Source organism: Lontra canadensis, unplaced genomic scaffold (assembly GCF_010015895.1).
Source record: "Lontra canadensis isolate GAN:19392208 unplaced genomic scaffold, GSC_riverotter_1.0 scaffold19, whole genome shotgun sequence".
Taxonomy (NCBI): Eukaryota; Metazoa; Chordata; class Mammalia; order Carnivora; family Mustelidae; genus Lontra; species Lontra canadensis.
Genome location: NW_022631013.1, coordinates 11,526,396 through 11,545,665, shown reverse-complemented (window position 1 = coordinate 11,545,665; position 19,270 = coordinate 11,526,396). Strand labels below are relative to the sequence as shown.

At 44.4% G+C, this 19,270-nt stretch overlaps 1 protein-coding gene across 8 annotated transcripts in view; it reads right to left on the bottom strand.

Moving 5' to 3' along the window:
* Window positions 1–19,270, bottom strand: part of NPR2 (natriuretic peptide receptor 2) — a 51,564-nt gene that overhangs the window by 16,326 nt on the left and 15,968 nt on the right. For 4 of the 8 annotated variants that reach the window (XM_032860530.1, XM_032860532.1, XM_032860531.1 and 1 more), the window contains exon 1: window positions 352–1,812. In XM_032860530.1, coding sequence (XP_032716421.1) covers window positions 352–1,018 — 667 coding nt within the window. In that variant the 5' untranslated portion in view covers window positions 1,019–1,812. Of the gene's footprint in view, window positions 1–351; window positions 1,813–3,153; window positions 3,299–4,671; window positions 4,745–7,175; window positions 7,222–8,745; window positions 8,825–16,611; window positions 16,735–19,270 lie in introns of those variants that run through there. The other 4 variants (XM_032860536.1, XM_032860537.1, XM_032860534.1 and 1 more) reach the window with 3 other exon arrangements.

Here is a 19,270-nt window from a genome sequence, read left to right as displayed (position 1 = left end):
AAGTCTCTGTTCACAGATGGATACACATTCACTACTCCAGGGCACTCATTTCACACTGCTCCCCAAACTCAATTCCCACCCAATCCCACATTCTTCCCTGACACAGGATTCACCTTTCATTCTACCTTAACTCTTATCCCTGGTTTACAGCTGCCTGTGCCGTCCACGAGCTCCCCTAATAGAACGCCTTCACCCTCTCACAGGTGCTCTGTCCACGCGTGCTTCTTGACCCCAGCCACCAGCTCCTCAGTGCCCACCTCCATCCACCTTCTCCCAGTGCTGAGCTCCAAGGCTACGGCGACCCTCCTCCCCACCAACCCTGACCTGGACCTGGACCTGGACCACACTCACTGCGCCCGTTGGCCCGGATGAAGTGGGTGGCCTGCTCCGGCCCTCCCGGTTCTCGGGCATACACCTGGTGCTGCACACTGAGGTTGCTGCCCTGCAGGGCTTCAAAGACGCCCTCGATGGTGAAGTAGTGAGGCCGGTCATCGGTGCGGGCGTCCAGATACAGCAAGGCAGCACGGGCCGTCCAGTTGAAGTGCCCGTGTAAGGTCACTACAAACTCACCCAGCTTGGGAGCAGAGGGGCCAGTACGCACCAGGGTACGATAATGCTCATTCTTAGCTGCAAAACCAGAGGCCACAGCACCCGCAGTCAGCAGGGGAAGACGCCAGTGTGAGGCAAAGCGGGCCACAGAGGCAGCAGGGTACACACAACCGGGGCCCAGCAGAAGGTCAGGATCGTGGTACAGCTTGAGGTCCACCGCGCGCAGTGGTGCCAGGTACTCAGAGCAGGCGCCGTCTAGTTCAGAGCTGACAAACCGGAGGTCCACGGGCAGTGCCCGGCCCAGCGCCTCCACAGCTAGTGCCACTGCGGGACCCACCCGTGGCCAGGCCCAGGCATAGCTCAGGTTGTGTTCCGGCAGCACCACCGCCAGTGTCAGGTTCCGTGCCCCAGGAGGACGCACCCCACCTGCCAGGGCCGCCAGCAGCAGCAGGAGTGATGGCAGTGCCATGGGGAGAAAGCAGCAGTCCCAGCACCCGCAGAACCTGGTGCCACTCTGGCCTAGGGGGGAGGCACCGGCACAGCCCAGCCTGGAACCTGGGGAAGGTGGCCGGGAAGGGAAGTGGGGTAAGCTAGGTAGGCTGGGATATGGAAAGCGGTGGGGATGGGAGAGGGGGAGATGGAACAAAGCCCCACGGGTAGAGGCAGGGAGTGGGTCTACCAGCCCGGGGCAAGGAGCGAGGGCTGAGTAGAGTGGCACGAACAGGGAGGGACCAAGGGGGCCTGCGATTGGGATGGGGACTGTGAGAGGTGAAGGAACCTGATAAAGCTGAGAAAGAAAAGGGGATCAGAGACTGGGGGGGTGGGGGTGGGGGGAGGCTGGTACAAAGAAAAGGCCCTGGGGGACCTCCCCGCTGAAGGGACTGGGAGGGCTGAGAGCTGCGAAAAGGAGGACCAAGGGGGTAAGGTGGGAGGGGGCCTGCGCCGCGGAAGGACTGAGACCATGGGCGGGCGGGGAGCGAAGCAAGGCCTGGGCCGGAGGAGAGGGAAAGGCAGGGGTAAATCTCCCTGTGAAGGCTTCTCCCGAAGCTCCTGCTTGGACTAACGGGCCCAGGGCGCTGGTCCCATCCGGAGCTGCGGCGGCCCCGCCCGTGTCCCAGCTCCTCTCTGCTCGGCTCCTCCTGGGCCCCGGCGGCCGGCGCTGCCCGGCGCTTCCTCCCGCCCCCCGCCTGGGCCCCCAGGCGCGCCGCTTGTCCAGGTCAGGTCGCCGCGGCCGGGGCCGTCTCCGCTCCCTGCGCCGGCGGCGGCGGCGGCCGAGTGTGACTCCCTGGGCAGGCCGCCCGCCCCCGCCCCGCGCCTTCCCCGCCTCCTCCCCCCGCGGCCCCTCCTCCTCCCCCTCCGGCCCCACCCTCCGGCGCCTGCTGTCTCCCCCCACCCCCTTCCCTGACGCCCAGGGACAACCCAGATCTCCTACCCACACAGTGACAACTCGGGGGCTCCACACAAGGGCCTCTCAGGCCGGTGAGGTTCCTGGTTGTCCTCTCACTTTAAGGGCCTACCCCTGTCTCCCCCAAGCCCCCCGGCCCATTCCGCCACTCTCTCCCCATCTTGCACGGTGCCACAAGCTCAGAATTCCTCTTTTCCCCACACGGGTACCCCATTGTTCTTAGGGTACCCTCTCAACTCCCCTGAGTCTCTCCAACAGTCTAGTATCCAGAAAGCAGTCAGGAATCCCCAAATATTTGGTATCCTCACTAGTCCTACGCCTAGTAAACCATAGCACCCTTCCCATTGCCAGGAACCTCTCACTCCTTCACCATGAAGACATGCCTGCTACCTGGCAGGTGGTGCCTCCAGGACCAATGGACTCCGATAGCTGATTTTTTCCTGAATCCTTACAAAGTCCTTGGGTGGGTTTCCTTCCATAGAACTCAACCCTCCGACTTCCCTCTTCCTTCCCCATGCTCCCTTCTGTAGTCTCTCATGTCCTCAGAGGCCCGCTGTAGCCCACTAGGCCTCTACCACACCATCTGCTCTAGGGACCCAGCCCCGGAACGGCCACTCCTCTTTTGTCTCCCTGCACAGCCCAGGCTTGCACCTGATAACAGCTCACAGACTGACTAAGCAAAACATTCCCCACCAACAGTGGAAGCCCATTGTATCCCCCTTGGGCTCCACCCTGCTCCCAAGCCACCAACCTAGAAGGTTCTCCCCAGATACCCCATATCTGGCATGCCAATCTGATCCCAAGAACAGTTTATGAGGGATGATATCATGGTTGCTGGGAGGAACTGCTATGGGACTTTGGGGAGTGTCTCTCAAACTGTCATAAAGGAGAAGCATATAAATCCATTTTCCTCCCCTCTCTTTGAGCCACAGTTTGTCTCCCCACTTCAAGCCTCTTCTCCAGAAATCACAGAGCCAAGAAGCTGAGAGCTCCAAGAGTAAAGGGAGGGGTGTAGGTGTGTAGGGGGAGAGGAGGGGCCTAGTTTCTCCGAGATGAAGGCGACACCTAGTGGTTTTGAGGGGGAAATTAAGAACAATGACATTTTATTCTTAGGTGTGATATTTCTTTAATTGAACACTGGCTGACTTGCATAAGCTGTAGGGATGAGTACAAGAAAAGCTGAATAATGTAGCCCTTACCTTGGAGGAGTGTGTAGTTGGAATCCATGGGGTGCAGAAGCCAAAGGCAAGCCCCCAGCAACAACTTGCCCAAGTGCAGTAGAAATGGAAGCTTTAGGACTTCTTTAACACAGAGGGATGACAACTCCAAGTCTAGCTCCTGACACTGTGAAGAAAAAGGAATTCTGTCCTATCTGAGCAAGGAAGAGAAGGATAAAACAGTCAAAAGGGTGATGGGACAACCTGAAAAAAACATGGTTCTAACTTCAGATCACATCAACCAAATGATATGTTTTAAGCAATGATATGCAGTTTAATAAAAAAAAAAAGCAAATCTATAATGACACAATCTCTGCCAGAATCACTAAATTTCAGGGCTAGGAGGAGCCTTATAAATATATCGTTCAATAACCTTATTTCTAAAAACCCAGGTTGGCTCAGTTGGTAGAGCATGTGACTCTTGATCCTGGAATTGTGAGTTCAAGCCCCAGGATGGCCATAGAGCCTACTAAAAATAAAAAATAAAAAAAAAAAATAACAGAAAACTAAGTCCCAGAAAGGGAAACCATTCCTCCTCCAATCCTACATGGCCTTCTAATAGCAGAGACCAGAATCCAGGTAAAACTCCATCTAGATATTCTCAAGGTGGGGCTCTGTATAGATACTGTGCTAACTCATGAACTTACTGTACGAAGCCATGTTTTTAGGATAAAAGACCACCAAAGACAGAGACAAGTCTCTCTGGAACACCTGCAGACCCTAGTGAGGATGAACACCACTGTTGTCCAGACTCCCACACAAGTTCAAGTACATGATATGTCATTATTCTGAATATTAAGAACAACTCTTAATTATGCTATGGATTAAACTTTCAATCATCTTGCCCCTTTCCTTCCCACTAATACTAGAAAGTGGGAAAGGGCAGGGAAATAAAAGTTAATTGCTTAATCCAGTTTCTTATTACCACCCAGTGAAAGGTTTTTGTTTGTTTTTTTCATTTTTGAGGAGAGACTGAAAATATTATGTAAATGAGAACTTTGGTTGTCTATTTATTCCCATTATCTAAGTGATCACTGTTCTCATTGATGTGGACAAAAAGATTTTGGCTGTATTTGATGACCTCATTGTAATTCATAGAAAACCTGAGCAATCTAAAGACCCTGCTGGCCTGACCAGCACCCAGCTAGGCTCCACCTTTCTCTCCGTAGGGTTGGTATGGCCTCCCACTACTTTGCAGACACCACCTATAATTTCTTCTAGAATAGGGCCCAGCCCAAACACCTCTTTTCTCATCCACTACAAAACTGCCAAGCATCAAATCAGCTAGCTGCTAAAAGCTGCTCTGGTTTCCAAAATGCCCAGTTCCTCAGCAGAAAAAAAAAATCCTACCTCCAGTCACAGTCAGGCCAAAGGAAGCTCAAAACCCTTGCTGAGTTCTGGGGCCACCATGGGATTTAGGCTCATGCTAATCCTCTCCGTGGCAGGCCCTGAGGCCCCAAACTGACTCCCAGTTCGGTACTGAACAATGTTAGAAATTACCTGATTTCACAGCTAACTCTGGACCCTGAGGTTTGCTCCACACCAGACCACGCCTCCAGACCATGTCTCCAGACTTGAAGGGTTCCAGGAAAACAAGAACAAAAACAAAACAAAACAAAATGAAAAACAGAAACCACACACCTTCCAGTCTTCTCTCTGATTGACTGACCTAATATTCAGAAAAGGCCTTTAACTATATGTGAATTTTCTCCTGCATACAACACGGACAGGTCTAAAGGAACCTGCCAACAGAGGGCAGAGAACAGCCATGGAAAGCAGGATAAAATAAAGGAGAAAAGATACATTTCGAAGCAGCATTTCAATAAAGGGAGAGGAGGAGGCAGTGTAAAAAGAGAAACACAGTGAAACATATTGAATGCAAAGAGAGAGTTTACAAAAATTCTACATTGCTTCTTTTAACCCCAGTGAGAGAAGAGAATCCTGAAAACAGGTCAAACTCCATTATCACTCATGTAGCCCACTCCTCTACACCTCCTTACTCCCCTCATGCTCTATACAGCAGTGCACAAAATGGCTTCAGACCTTGATAATACTCAATATCTTTCAAGAGCTGCTATTATTGTTTAAAGGGTCAAGAGTTTTTACTTTGTATTCACACATCAGTTAAAAAGATTTTGAATTTAAAGTACTTTCAAGGGTGCATGGGTGGCTCCATGGGTTAAATTCTCTGCCTTCAGCTCAGGTCATGATCCCAGGATCCTGGGATGGAGCTCCACATCAGGCTCTCTGCTCAGCAGGGAGCCTGCTTCCCTTCTTCTCTCTCTGCCTGCCTCTCTGCCTACTTGTGATCTCTGTCCATCAAATAAATAAAATCTTTAAAAATAAATAAATAAATTATTTTTTTAAAAAATAAAGTACTTTCAAATCAGAAATCAGATCCCAGCTTCTAACTTACCTGTCTAGATATGTATGCTGAAAGTAAAACTGGTACCATACTCTGAGGGCCAGAAACACGAGTTTTGTGAAAAGACATTTCACATGGGTGGTTTTTCTAAGGATTCTTGAGTTTAAGAACGTCAGGAGGAGCAACTGTGTGTTTATCTTCACGACAGTTCATGCCCCAGGTGAACCCTATTTTTTACCCATCTACTCCATTAAAGCCTGGACCTGCACCTCTATGCATTCCCAGTGGTTTCTGTTGTTCTTCCACACATGACATGTTTTCCCAGATACATATACTGCTTCCCTATGTTCTTAATACCATCCTTCAGCATTATTACCAACCCCAGTAATTACTTAGCTCCCACTGGGAGCACTGGATAATATAAAGCTTCAGATATAATATTCTGTGTTATATTTCTTTCTCCACTCCACTTAAAAGTCTACTGTCTTGGGGCGCCTGGGTGGCTCAGAGGGTTAAAGCCTCTGCCTTCGGCTCAAGTCATGATCCCCGGGTCCTGGGATCGAGCCCCGCATCGGGCTCTCTCCTTGGTGGGGAGCCTTCTTCCTCCTCTCTCTCTCTCTCTGCCTGCCTCTCTGCCTACTTGTGATCTCCCTCTGTCGAATAAATAAATAAAATCTTAAAAAAAAAAAAGTCTACTGTCTTTACAAAATCTTTCACTGAGAAAAAGAGACACATGTTCCCTGCCCCACAAATATGTCACATAAAAAGAAGTAAAGGAGGGGTGCTTGGGTGTCTTGGTCAGTTAAGCATCCAACCCTTGGTTTCAGCTCAGGTCCAGATCTCAGAGTCCTGGGATGGAGCCCTGTGTCGGGCTCCGTGCTCTGTGGGGAGTCTGCTTTACAGTCTCCCTCCCTCTCCCTCTCCTTCTTTCCCTCCGCCCACCACTCACTCTCCCTCTCTCTCATGAATAAATAAATCTTAAAAAAAAAAAAAAAGCAGTGGCAAAGGAAACATGACCACAACAGCTTCTAGAGAATGGAAATGTATTAATCACTTTTTAAATCTTTCGCTCTACTTAGAATTTCCTAGAGAAGCCAAAGACTGGGAAGAGGAGGAGAAATCTGAAACAGGATCTGACAAAACTGTGCTCTTTTCACATGGCTACAATATGTCATGAAAACCAAAAGAGTAGCTAGTTTTGGCCATGTAGAATTGGTTGGCAGACAGACTAAAAGCAGGAAGACCTGAAAACAAGTCAAACTCCATTCTGAGGCTCCTGGAGAAATCCAAGCATGAACTAAGTGCCTGATCTAGGGTGATGGAATAGTAATGGAGAGAGAAAAACAAATATGCTATAATAGGAAGGAAGAAACAACAGGACTTGGTGGCAGACTAGAGCCATAGGATGAAGAGGAAGAAGGCAAAGACTATGCTAAGGTGGGGGGGTCTCACAGGTAAAGGCCAGGTGAAAAATGTAAATGTGAGAAGGAGTTAGGGGTCTGCAAACCCTGAAGCCCCTGCTCCATCAGATATGGATGCCCCCACTCTGGGATGGAGCCCAGAGTCGTCAGCTGGTACAATTCTCCTTTAGGACTGTTTCGACAGCATCTGTGACAACTCTCTGGGGCTCCAGTCTCACCTCCCTCCAAGTCATCCTCCATGATGTGCTCCGATGCCAAAGTGACCTTTTGAAACAAAAACCCAAGTATGTCACTTCCCTGCTCAAAATCCTTAAATGGTTCCCCACGGAAGATGTGTTTTTCAAGCTGTTATTTTTAGTATCAAAACCCTTCCTTCAAACCACAAATTTAAATGTAAAACAGAAATGAAGCCCAGCTGTTCCAGAAGCAATAGCAGTGGCAGGCCCAGACGCCCATGCCCCCTGCCCTTCGTGGCTCTCCACGCAGAGCCCCCAGGCCTCTGGACCTCTTCCCTTCACACGTGGGGAGCACCGATTATCCAAAATGTATGTATGTAAGATGGTTTCAAGGAATCCACCTCCAGATCCTCACCTTCCATATGTACTCATTCCTAAATGAGCTGCCAAAGAACAACCTTGTGCTCACACAGACCTCCTGTTTTAAGAAAGAAAGCCATGTCCCTCGCTCATGCCAAAGCTAAGGATGAGGAGTTGTTCTAGGGAGTGAAAACTGCTGGGACACCAAGCAAAGGGATATATAAATGAAGACATTGATCCAGGAAAACTTTGAAAGATGAATCAAGGTGCCTTAAATTGATAGGCTTCCTGCCTTTTCCCCACCCTACACATAATTCTGTAAAAGGTAAAACAGCATTGGAAATGGCAGGTTTAGGGGTGCCTGAGTGGTGCAGTTGGTTAAAGTGTCTGACTCTTGGTTTCAGCTCAGTTCGTGATCTCAGTCAGAGTCTTGAGATCAAGCCCTGCGTTGGGCTCTGCACTCAGTGCAGAGTTTGCTTAAGACTGTCTCTCCAGGGGCACCTGGGTGGGTCAGTTGTTAAGCATCTGCCTTCGGCTCAGGTCATGATCCCAGGGTCCTGGGATTGAGCCCCTCATCGGGCTCTCTGCTCAGTGGGAAGCCTGCTTCTCCCTCTCCAACTCCCCCTGCTTGTGTCTCTCTCCCTGCCAAATAAAGTTAAAAAAAAAAAAAAAAAAGACTGTCTCTCCATTTCCTTCTGCCCCTCCCTCTCCAAATAAATGAATAAATCTTTAAAAAAAAAAAAAAAGGCATGTTTAGCCCAGGCTGGAATTCATTAGCCAAAGAAGTATACATTAGTGATATATTTTGCCCTAAAAGTAACTGAAATGCACTAAAATAATAGGATTTTACTATATATAAATTATACCCCAGTAACTTAACTTAAAACAAATCAACCAAAAAAAAATGTAACTAGAAAGTTCTGCAGGTCATCAAAAAATTCATTAAATAAAAAACAACAGGTAAACAGGTAAAAAACTTATTTAGTATTTAGTGTGCTTTGGAAATAGCTAAAAGTCTACTTTATTGAATTGCCATGAGATATCTGCTACAATTACAGTCAATCCTCAGTTCATTCCGACTTGTAAAAATGATCAATGTTTTCCATCTCCTATTAACAATACATAAAGGTAAGCTTGGATTATAAATGTGAGATTTCAACTTAGAATTGTGTAAGGGGGTTATTATTATTTAGGGAGCTCAGGAGCAAAAAAGTTAAAGGTCTGTGGCTCAAAATAACACTATGAGGGGTACCTGGCTGGCTCCAGCTGAAGAGCATGCAACTCTTGATCTCAGGGTCATGAGTTCAAGTCCCACGTTGGGCATGAGTCTACTTTAAAAGATAAAAAAAAGCAACACTTTGAAAATCAATGGCTACATAGTGACTCTTGATCCTATCAAGATGTTAGTCTCCCTTCTGCTAATAAATATTTTAAATAACAGCAACTTACTAACTTAAAATGAATTTCAGAGATAATATAAGCTATCTATACACATAATTTCAAAACACCAATAAAATGTCCTAGCTGTAATAGAAAACAGAAGTAAAAGACAGTAACTGGTGGTAAAATAGTAGGTATTTCAATACATAAGTGATTGGACAGAACTATGATAGAATTTTCAAGGAAGCACTCACATGTTTTTGCACCTAATTTTAAAGAACGAGTAAATAAGGATTTAAGAGATCAGAAGCCATCCTATTAAAAAAAAAAAAACAACCTAGATTAAATATCAGTGTTAGGACAAGTAATAACAGACCAAATTTATTTATATATGATACCCTACACAAATGTTCAGTGGAACATTTGAGAATCATACAGAACTCAGGAGATCTAAATCATGCAGAATCCAGAGCTTTTGGCAACCAAAATGTACTGCCAGTGTTGAAGTACAAAGACTGACAAGATAAAATTCCTTCTCTTGTGGAATACATGACCTAGCAAAGGTAGAAAAGGTAGAAAAGTAGAGGTAGAAAGGTAGAAAATACCTGCTTTAAAACAATATTCTCAGTTACATGGATCTGCTCTCACACTGAAGTCTAGCATCTGTGGCTCCAACTACTAACAGGACACTAGCACCCACCTCCCATCACTATAGCAATGAAAAATGTCCCACAAATGTCCAAAACACTCCTCCACAAGCAGTACCACTGCTGTTAAGAACTTCTGGCCTCCAGGATAGAGAACAAGCTCGTTAGCCCACCAGGATCTGGGTGCCAGCTTTTATTTCCTGCCTCCTCTGCAGCCACAATGCCTTCGAAACACAGAACTCTCTATTGTTCCCTAAGTGGGCCACACTACTCCATGCCCATCTTTTTTCCAACAGACTGAAATGTCTTCTCTTCCCTTGCCTTCTGACTAACCACTCATCTTTGAGGCCTTTCAGGCCACTTTTTGTAACCCTTACTACATTGTCTTTAAAGTAGGTAGCTACTTTCTACCTACCCTGCTAGACTATGAATTCCATGAGGGAAAAAATTCTGCCATGTTTAATCTTTGTACCTCAACACCAGCAATACATTTTAGATGTCATATCAATGTTTTATCAATGAATAAACAAGGGGACAGTTGAAGGGATTCACTTTACAAGAAAATTAGTTATTTCCTCTGAGACAGCAGGGAAAGATGGGACAGGATCCAAGAATGGAATTAGTGATAGATAAATTTAACTTCTTTGTTGAGCACTGAACTCAGCTGGGCATAAACATAAACTCCCACCCTATCACAGTCTTAATCTGTGCCATGACAAATATCTTCTTCTCACTCACCAGTATGGACAGATTCTATAACTCTCTGTTCCCTTTCTGTTCTGTAAAAACTCAATCCAATCCAACTGTTTTAAAAGCCCATCCCAGGTCCAGTGAGAACTCATCTATCCTCTTCCAACCCAAGCTTAAGCTGTGGCTTAAGGAACCTGAAGTTGAAAGGGGACTATTGGGATGCCTGGGTGGCTCAGTTGGTTAAGCCTCTGTCTTCAGCTCAGGTCATGATCCCAGGGTCCTGGGATCAAGCCCCACATCGGGCTCTCTGCTTAGCGGGGAGCCTGCTTCTTCCTCTCTCTCTCTCTGCCTGCCTCTCTGACTACTGGTGATCTCTGTCTGTCAAATAAATAAACAAAATCTTTAAAAAAAAAAAAAAAGAAAGAAAGAAAGGGGACTATTGTCCCTTCTACGGCTTCTCCTCTTCTGTTTCTAGTTCTCTAGAAGGTTCTCTAGGGAGGTTCTAGCTCTTCAGGGGTTGGGAACCAGGAGGAGAGCAGAAAGGAAAGAAGTAACTGTCTCTTTACTAAACAAAGCAGTTATTGCAAACCACTCCTGGCCGTGGATGACAGGCCATTAGAGCCTATTGCTTGGCAGATATCAAAATGCCAGATCTCTCATACGGTGCTTGTCTGAGTTCTTTATAAAGTCCCATGAGGACTCTCCACTGAGCTGTGCTCTAATGTAGACAATCCTGTTCCAAGTCATTTCCCTTAACAACTCCTAACTTCCGTCCAGCAGGTAGCTTCTTGTATGGGCTACCAGCAAGATAGATGAAGCCCAGCTATCCTTCTCAGGGTCCCTTTGACCACAAGAAACACAAATAACCTTGCTAAGCTGAACACAAGGAATACAGGTTATTCCACTGCTAACCCCCTTTCCTGCCCTACTTCTCTCTAATTGCCTTTTCTCTTCTCAGATAAATGCAGAGCTGAACAAATCCACTGTCCAAACAGTCCAACCAGGAAATGAGAAATCAGTCAGCTTTATACAAACTCTCTTTGATAGCTTCTTGCTTGGTTTGGGGGCTAAAGGAGGGGAAAGCATTCCCTGCTAGGGTCATGATGCCCTCCCCCTTGAGTCATCTTACATCTTATGCAGACTGGGAGTGAGGTGGGGTAATAAGGAATGGGTGGGACTAGTGGCTGGAGGTTCCAGGGCCAGTTCTGCTCCTTCTTTATAAACGCTGGAGAGAGTGACTGACCCCAATTACTAGCAACTCTCTCTAGAATGTGTGTTACTTAGTGTTTCTTTGTCCCCCATCTTTGGAACCTAGTCACCAACTCCAGGTCAAAAGGAAGGACTCAACTCAATATCTGCTACAATATGCTGAAATGAATGAAAGGGTATATGAAATAAACAGCTCAGCTACATTCCTAAATGAGGAGGCAAGGTCATCTTCTGAGTGACAGAAAGAACCAGGAGTTAAAAGTTCAGGCAGAATATGGGGCACCCTGGTGGCTCAGTCAGTTAAGTGTCTGCCTTTTGCTCAGGTCAAGATTCCAGGGTCTTGGGATCGAGTCCTGAGTCAGCTCCCTGCTCTGCCTACTTCTCCTTCTCCCCCACTTGTGCTCTCTAGCTCTAGCTCTCGCTCTCTCTCTCTCTCTCAAATAAATAAATAAATAAATAAATAAAATCTTTAAGAAAAAAAGGTTCAGGCAGAATAAAGAAGACAGACACAGACTGTGGATAGAATATCAGATAAAAGCCATGGATAATTTCCCCTCAATTAAAAAAAAGGCACATATACATATTACCCATAAAATGCTGCATATCATTTCAGGGGCACAAGGATCCAGGATCTCTTAAAATATCCAAAGGGGCCAAAGGACCCCAGATTAACAAATTTTAGGCTAAGAGAAAGCAAGCAGGAAGGTAACAGTTGATCATATATGTAGGAGGAAGGAGTGGTATTTATGCAGGTAAAGCAAATGCTAGAAGGTCAGAAATTTAGGGACACAAATACCCAAGAGGCAGTCCGTGTCAGATGCCAGTTTTCTAAATGCAATATTTAATCCAAACTATTCTGATTGCTTAACACTACTCAATTTATTTTTTAGTATCATGCTATGATGCATCCTTCTAAAATATAACAAATAATTGAGGGACTTCAGAAAAAGGACCAGGTATTTCATTATGCCAATAAATATATTTGGGGCACCTGGGTGGCTCAGTGGGTTAAAGCCTCTGCCTTCGGCTCAGGTTGTGATCCCAGGGTCCTGGGATCGAGCCTCACATAGGGCTCTCTACTCAGCAGGGAGCCTGCTTCCTCCTATCTCTGCCTGCTTCTCTGCCTACTTGTGATCTCTGTCTGTCAAGTGAATAAATAAAAAATCTTTTAAAAAAATTAAAATTTTTAAAAAATAAAATATTGTTGTTAGACTAGAAATCAGTAACACTGATTGCCTCTGTAAGGGGAATTAGTATCTAAGGGGCAGGAAGGGACATATTTTCTTAAATTATATATTATTTTGTATTTCTTTAATTTTGTAACATGTACAATTATTACTCAAAAACTTTAGTTGAAAATTAATATTAACCATAAACCAAAAAGTATAAAAATTTAATATTGATAAAGCATACTTGATACTTTAAATATATTAAAGGAAGATAACGGGAAATCAAAACAAAAGATGGAATTTCCTTAAATAGGTAAATCCACATGATGTATTCCTCACAGCTGCACTAGGAATATTTAAAATATTAGATAGTGGAATGGTGACATCAGAGCTACTGTAGATTAAATGTCTGTGTCCTCCCAAATTCCTATGTTGAAATCCTAACCTCCAAGGTGATGGTATTAGGAAGTGGGGCCTTTGTCAGGTGATTAGGTCATGAGAGTGAGTCCTCATGAGTGGGATTAGTGCCTTTATAAAATAGATGCCAAAAAGCTCCTTCACCCAAGTGAGGACACAATAAAAAGACCACTGTCTATGAGGAAGCAGGTCCTCACCAGACACAGTATCTGCTGGCACCTTGATCTTGGACTTCCCAGCCTCCAGAACTATGAGAAATAAATGTTTGTTGTTTATAAGCCACTCCATCTGTGGCGGTTTGTTACAGGAACCCAAATGCCCTAAGACAAGAGCTGAGAGGTTTCTTCTGAAAACTAGTGACTTGGGGTAAAAAAATCATCAAGTGTTATGGAAAAGAGTAATCCGATATTAGCAGATCTTAGAGTTAGGACTAGAATGTTTTTACAAGAAATGGGTACTTAAAAAACTCTCCAAACATGATTCAGATAATTCCATGTATAATGTGATAAAAACAAAGCTAAGATTGGTTGGGGTGTCTCTGGCCCAAGAACGCAGTCATGAAAGCAATTTGATTTTCCATAAAGCAATCTTGGCCAAACACCAGACAAGACAAACCATAAGGTTGATTTAGACTCTTGCTTGAGGACTGAGCCTGATTATTAAAACACAGAAGTACGTACATGGACAGTCGGATGAGAATAGGGCTCTAAAAACAAGAAGTGTGATATGTATGACTATAAGACCTGCACGAGAGTAGATGAGTCAGACAACGTCCTCAAACACCTGCTAGGTCCCTGAGAGAGAAAAATGGAGTGGTAACATGATGCCAGCTTCTCCAGCCAAATGACAGCTGAGAACCTCTCTCATCGGCTACTGAGTAGCAAAACTGTCTAACAAAAAGGGAATAGAAGGTTGTCCCTCATGTGAGGTTCAGAAGAAAAGAACCCTAATGTTTCTCTTTAGACTCTAAGCTTTACAATAACCTGGCAGGGATCAAATAAACAGATTCCAGGATCCCCAGACTAAAACCCCCTTATAAGGAAAACAAACATAAATGTACTTTGTAAACTGTCTTGCATTGTATACATGTTAATTATTATGGTAATTATCAGAGATATTTACCACCCAAAAATGAACTAGACCTCACCACCAGCAGGTTGAGGTCATATTCTGGAAGGTGAAATGTTTTAAAATAATGAGATTATTTGTTTTTATAATAGTGCACAAAGGTTTTCAACTTTTCATCTCTTCTTTGCAAAGTCCGAAAAGAGGAGCCAGTCAGTGACACACGACCAAAAGAGTTTAGTAACTGTGAAGTTCAGTTCAATAGAAGAAATATTTGTTGAGGGGCTGTCAGAAGATACAAAGGTAAGTGAGAATACAGTTCCCTGCTTCACCCACACTTAAGAAGTATACTAACTAGGGGGGCACCTGGCACCTGGGTGGCAGCCCAGGTCGTGATCTCAGGGTCTTGGGATGGAGCCAGCCCCGTGGTGGGCTGTCTGCTTCCAGCTTCTCTCTTACCCTGGCCTCTGGTCTCCTCCCCTTGTTCCTTCGGCCTAGGGATGACAGGAGATTCCTGCTGTTGGGAATCTCTGGGTTGCCTCACCTTCCCTTGAATGGCTTCTCAACTCTTCTTTAACTTTTATAGCTAATTCTCTGGATGAAATTCTCTCTGGTTTAAACATTTAGAGTGACTTCTGTTTTCCCCAGCTGGAACCTAAATGTGGCTACTAAGTAAAAAACGAATTTACTGGTATGGAGAACAAAGACCCTGATTCCAAACTCTGCTAAATTCAAAATTAACTGCTATTGGTGTGAGTCCAGATGAGTTATGCAGAGAAGCACAGAGAAAGAACTGATTTCCCTCTTTTCCCAAAAGAACACAGGAGAGAAAAAAAAGTTTGGGGAAGAGAGAGAGATGGGAGCATTATGGGTTTCCTACTTCCCCATCCTCAGGGTAATATGGGGAAAGGGCTGCTGAAAGGACCGGGACATAATTGAATCTCTCCTTAAAATCTGGGATGAGTCAAAGAATGGATCTGCATAGGACCAGATTAAGGCCTTTAGAAACCCAAAACACTGAAAGATTATGGCACTCCACCCCCCACCAAAACAAATAAAATCAATCCTTAAGTGTAAAGAAGTATAACAAATTGATTTTTAACAAAGTAATTACTTTCACATTTTAAAAAATACATCAGATCGGGGTGCCTGGGTGGCTCAGTGGGTTAAAGCCTCTGCCTTCGGCTCAGGTCATGATCCCAGGATCCTGGGATTGCCCCGCATCGGGCTCTCTGCTTGGCCGGAAGCCTGTTTCCCTTCCTCTCTCTCTGCCTGTCTCTCTGCCTACTTGTGATCTCTGTCTGTCAAATAAATAAATAAAATCTTTTTTTAAAAAATACATCAGATCTTTTCCTCTAAATCTATCTGATAGCCCTGCTTGGCTGGTATCTGAGGCACACACACTTAGTCTGCCCATTGGGTCGTCCAGTGATGAGTCCGTGCAGCCTGCCTTGTCCACAGCTCCAGTGGCCAGCTTCTCAGGGATGGCGCATTACATGTTTCTATGGGGATGCAGGGGGTTGGAGGCTGCATCACCTGAGGGCCCAGGAGTAGAGAAAAAGGACTCTGAAGCTCTCATGGGCCCAGACGGAGATGATGCGCCAACAAAGAATCTGTGAAAGAGCAAGAGGATGTGCAGGGGTCACCTGCTGGTGTAAGGGTTACAGTGGATGTGTTTCCAAACGGTTAGCCATACATGGAAAAAGCTAAAGCACCATCCAACAAAACCACCATCCATCAAAACCACCACTGGCCATCATCTTCTTAGAACCGACCATGGGGGAGGGGAAGGCATGACAAGCTACTGCAGAGAGGAAACAACTAGATGAGACCAATAACAAGGGTATAAGCCTCCCCTATAAGGACCTGGCTGTGTACAAGTTCTGACAGAGAGAACCAAATAGGCAGGGAACAGGCATAAAGCCCAGAGATGGAGCTTTGAATTGGACTGGGAATTGTAAATCATGAATCTTAGTTTCCAAATGCACAGGCGTGCATGCACGCACGCGCGCGCACACACACACACACACACACACACACACCACTGAATTGAACCAAATATACCAGAAAGATACAATACTAAGTTTTCCTCTATTAGTGTGCAGGGGTGGGAGGGGACATCAGCTCTGAAAACAAAAGTTAAAATCTCTGCACGTCCAAGTCTGTGACTATGCAATTACATATTGACCCACTTCCATGATTTTAGCTAGCACCAGAGGTCGGTGATGCCTGCATCACCATCTCCAGCTTTACTTGCCTTCTTCCTCAGGTGATTCCTTCTGCCAAGAGTACCCTCCCGACTCCCATTAAATATTTTGCATATTCAAGTTTAACATTTCAAGGTCTGGTTCAAGTGCTGCCTTCTGTTGAGAACTGTCTTACTTGAACCTTTACAGTGTTTTATCTACCTCTCTTTCATGGAGGCTTTCGCATCTGGCCTCATAGAACAGTATGGGTATATTTCATTCCTCCTGCTAGGCAGTAAGCTACTCGAAAACAGAAGACATGTTTTATTCATCTTTGGATCCCCTTAGCACTTACGGTATTTGTTGACAGGAAGAACACTATCCTTCAGAGTCTAGATGATTTCTCCTAAGAGGTTGTCTTTAAAAACTGTTCCTGAGGGGCGGTCTGGGGGGCTCAGTCAGTTGAGCAGCTGAGTCTTGCTTTGGACTCAGGTCACCATCTCAGGGTCCAGGGATCAAGCCTTGCACTGGGCTCTGCTTTTGGCGTGGAGTCTGCTGGAGATTATCCCCCTCCCCCTCTCCTTCTGCTCCTCCCGTTTGCATGCTCTTTCTCTCTCTAAAATAAAAATAAAATATTTTATTTTATTTTTAAGATTTTATTTATTTATTTGACAGAGAGTGAGACAGACAGCAAGAGAGGGAACACAAGCAGGGGCAGAGGGAGAGGGAGAAGCAGGCCTCCTGCCTAGCAGGGAGCCCAATGCGGGGCTCCGTGCTAGGACCCTGGGATCATGACCTGAGCCAAAGACAGATGCTTAACGACTGAGCCACCCAGGCACCCCCAAAATATTTTTTAAAATAAAATAAAAAATGTTCCTGCGACTCCACTTTTGATGCTCCTTGCAGCTTAAGAGTCACACAAGAAAATCAGTCTCACCAATAATTATTGCTAATACTTATTTTGTGCTGTATGCCAACTACTGGGCCATGAACTTCACATCTAGTACCTCATTTAATATGCCTAACAATCCTCTAAGACAGGTATTATTACAGTGAGGCTTGAGATTGTTAGAGATGTTAACCAATTGCCCAAGGCTACCCATTAAGTGACACAACTGGGATACGACCACTTTAGAGTCACATCCATAGTCAGTCAAAAACAATATTACACAGACAGTTTTTTCACTTCATTAAATCAATTCAGAATTTTTACCTTTTTAAGTAAAATTTATCTTCAAAGAATAAGTATTTGCCACTAGTATATCCATGATATTTTATATATATATTATATATATATGTATATATATATAATATATAATATATATGTATATTTATATATATAAATATACATATATATAAAATATATATATTTTATAGTGGCTAAAAAACTGAAATAACAATGAAGGACTACTTTATTTTTACCTATAGAAAAGATTTCTAGTAATAATACCTAATTTTAGCAAGTGTGCAGGAAAATGGTACTCTCATACATAGCCAGTGGGAGAACAATCTGGTACAACTTCAATAATGAGGATAATTTTTCATTCTTATTTTATTTTATTTTAAAAGATTTGTTTATTTATTTATTTGAGAGTGAGTGAGTGAGTGGGAGGGAGAGGGAGAGGCAGAAAGAATCTAAAGCAGTATGCGTGCTGAGTGCAGAGCCCAACCTGGGGCTCAATCCCACAACCACAAGATCATGACCCAAGCTGAAACCAAGACTCCAATGCCAACTGACTCAGCCTTCTTTTTTTTTCTTTTTTTTAAAGTAGGCTCCACAGTCAATGTGGGGCTTGAACTCATTACCCTAAGATTAAAAGTCACATGCTCTACTGACTAAGCCACTCAGGTGCCCTTATGTAACTCCATTTTCAATGATATGTATTACTCTTATAATAAGAAAAAATTATGAGATTCTTTAAAAAGGCATCAGAGATAAAGGATACCAAAAGATTTTAAGAAAAGTACTTTTTTTTTTTTTTTTTTTTTAAGGGAGAGAGAGAGTTGGGGCAGAGGGAGAGAGAAAATTGTAAGCAAGCTCCATGCCCAGCATGGGCAACGTGTGGCTCAATTGCATGACCCTGAGATCATGACCTCAGCGGAAATCAAGAGTCAGACACTTAACTGAGCCACTCAGGTGCCCCCGAAAGATTTTTTTTTTTAATCTCACTGAAATAGGTCTGTAGTTTCCATTTAACAAATATACCAGATAAAACTGATAAGAGTTTTTATATATAAATTACCAGAATATTTATTTAAAACACTTGATGCTTCTTTCATATAACTGCAACACAGTTAGTGTACAGCTCAATAAATACTTGTTGAATAATCTAGCTTAAGATTTTTATAAACAATTTAGATGAGAAAGAACACAGAGATGTTCCTGGTTTATACATGACGGTAAGTTTCTCTGTTTACATTTCAATCGCATTTGCCATTTGTTAACCACCACTTAGTTCTTGAAACCCTCAAGACTTCCAACACAGCTCATTTGCCTAGTTACCCTCCCATCTCAGTATCCACTAATCTCTTACTGGAGCAAAGGTCCTCGTCCTCCTCTGCACTGTGAGCTTCCCCCAACCCCCTCCCCCCTTACCTTGGTCCTCAGCTTTCTGCATTCTTTTTTACATGCTCATTTCCTTGGTGAGTTCACCTGAGTCATGGCATCATCACCTGTCACCTCAATGTAGATAACTTCTGGTGGAACATGACCTTGTTTCACTGGGTGTGGGCATGTGTGCTGTTACTGCTACATATAAAAGGTATTCCAGTGTTGTGCAACAGTAATGATGAGAATTTTATGCAACTCACCAAGGAAAAGATTGCTTGGAGGATCTGAGGACAAGTTGTTGGCATCAATGGCAATAAATTCCTTCCCCTCTTCATAAAGTAAACCAAATAAAAATACATAAATAGAAGAAAAGTCAGCAAAGCACATGTGTGAAATTCTCAGGTAATGGTATACCTTGTTTGGGGGAAGGAATAAACTAAGTAAATGAGTTCATTGACCAATA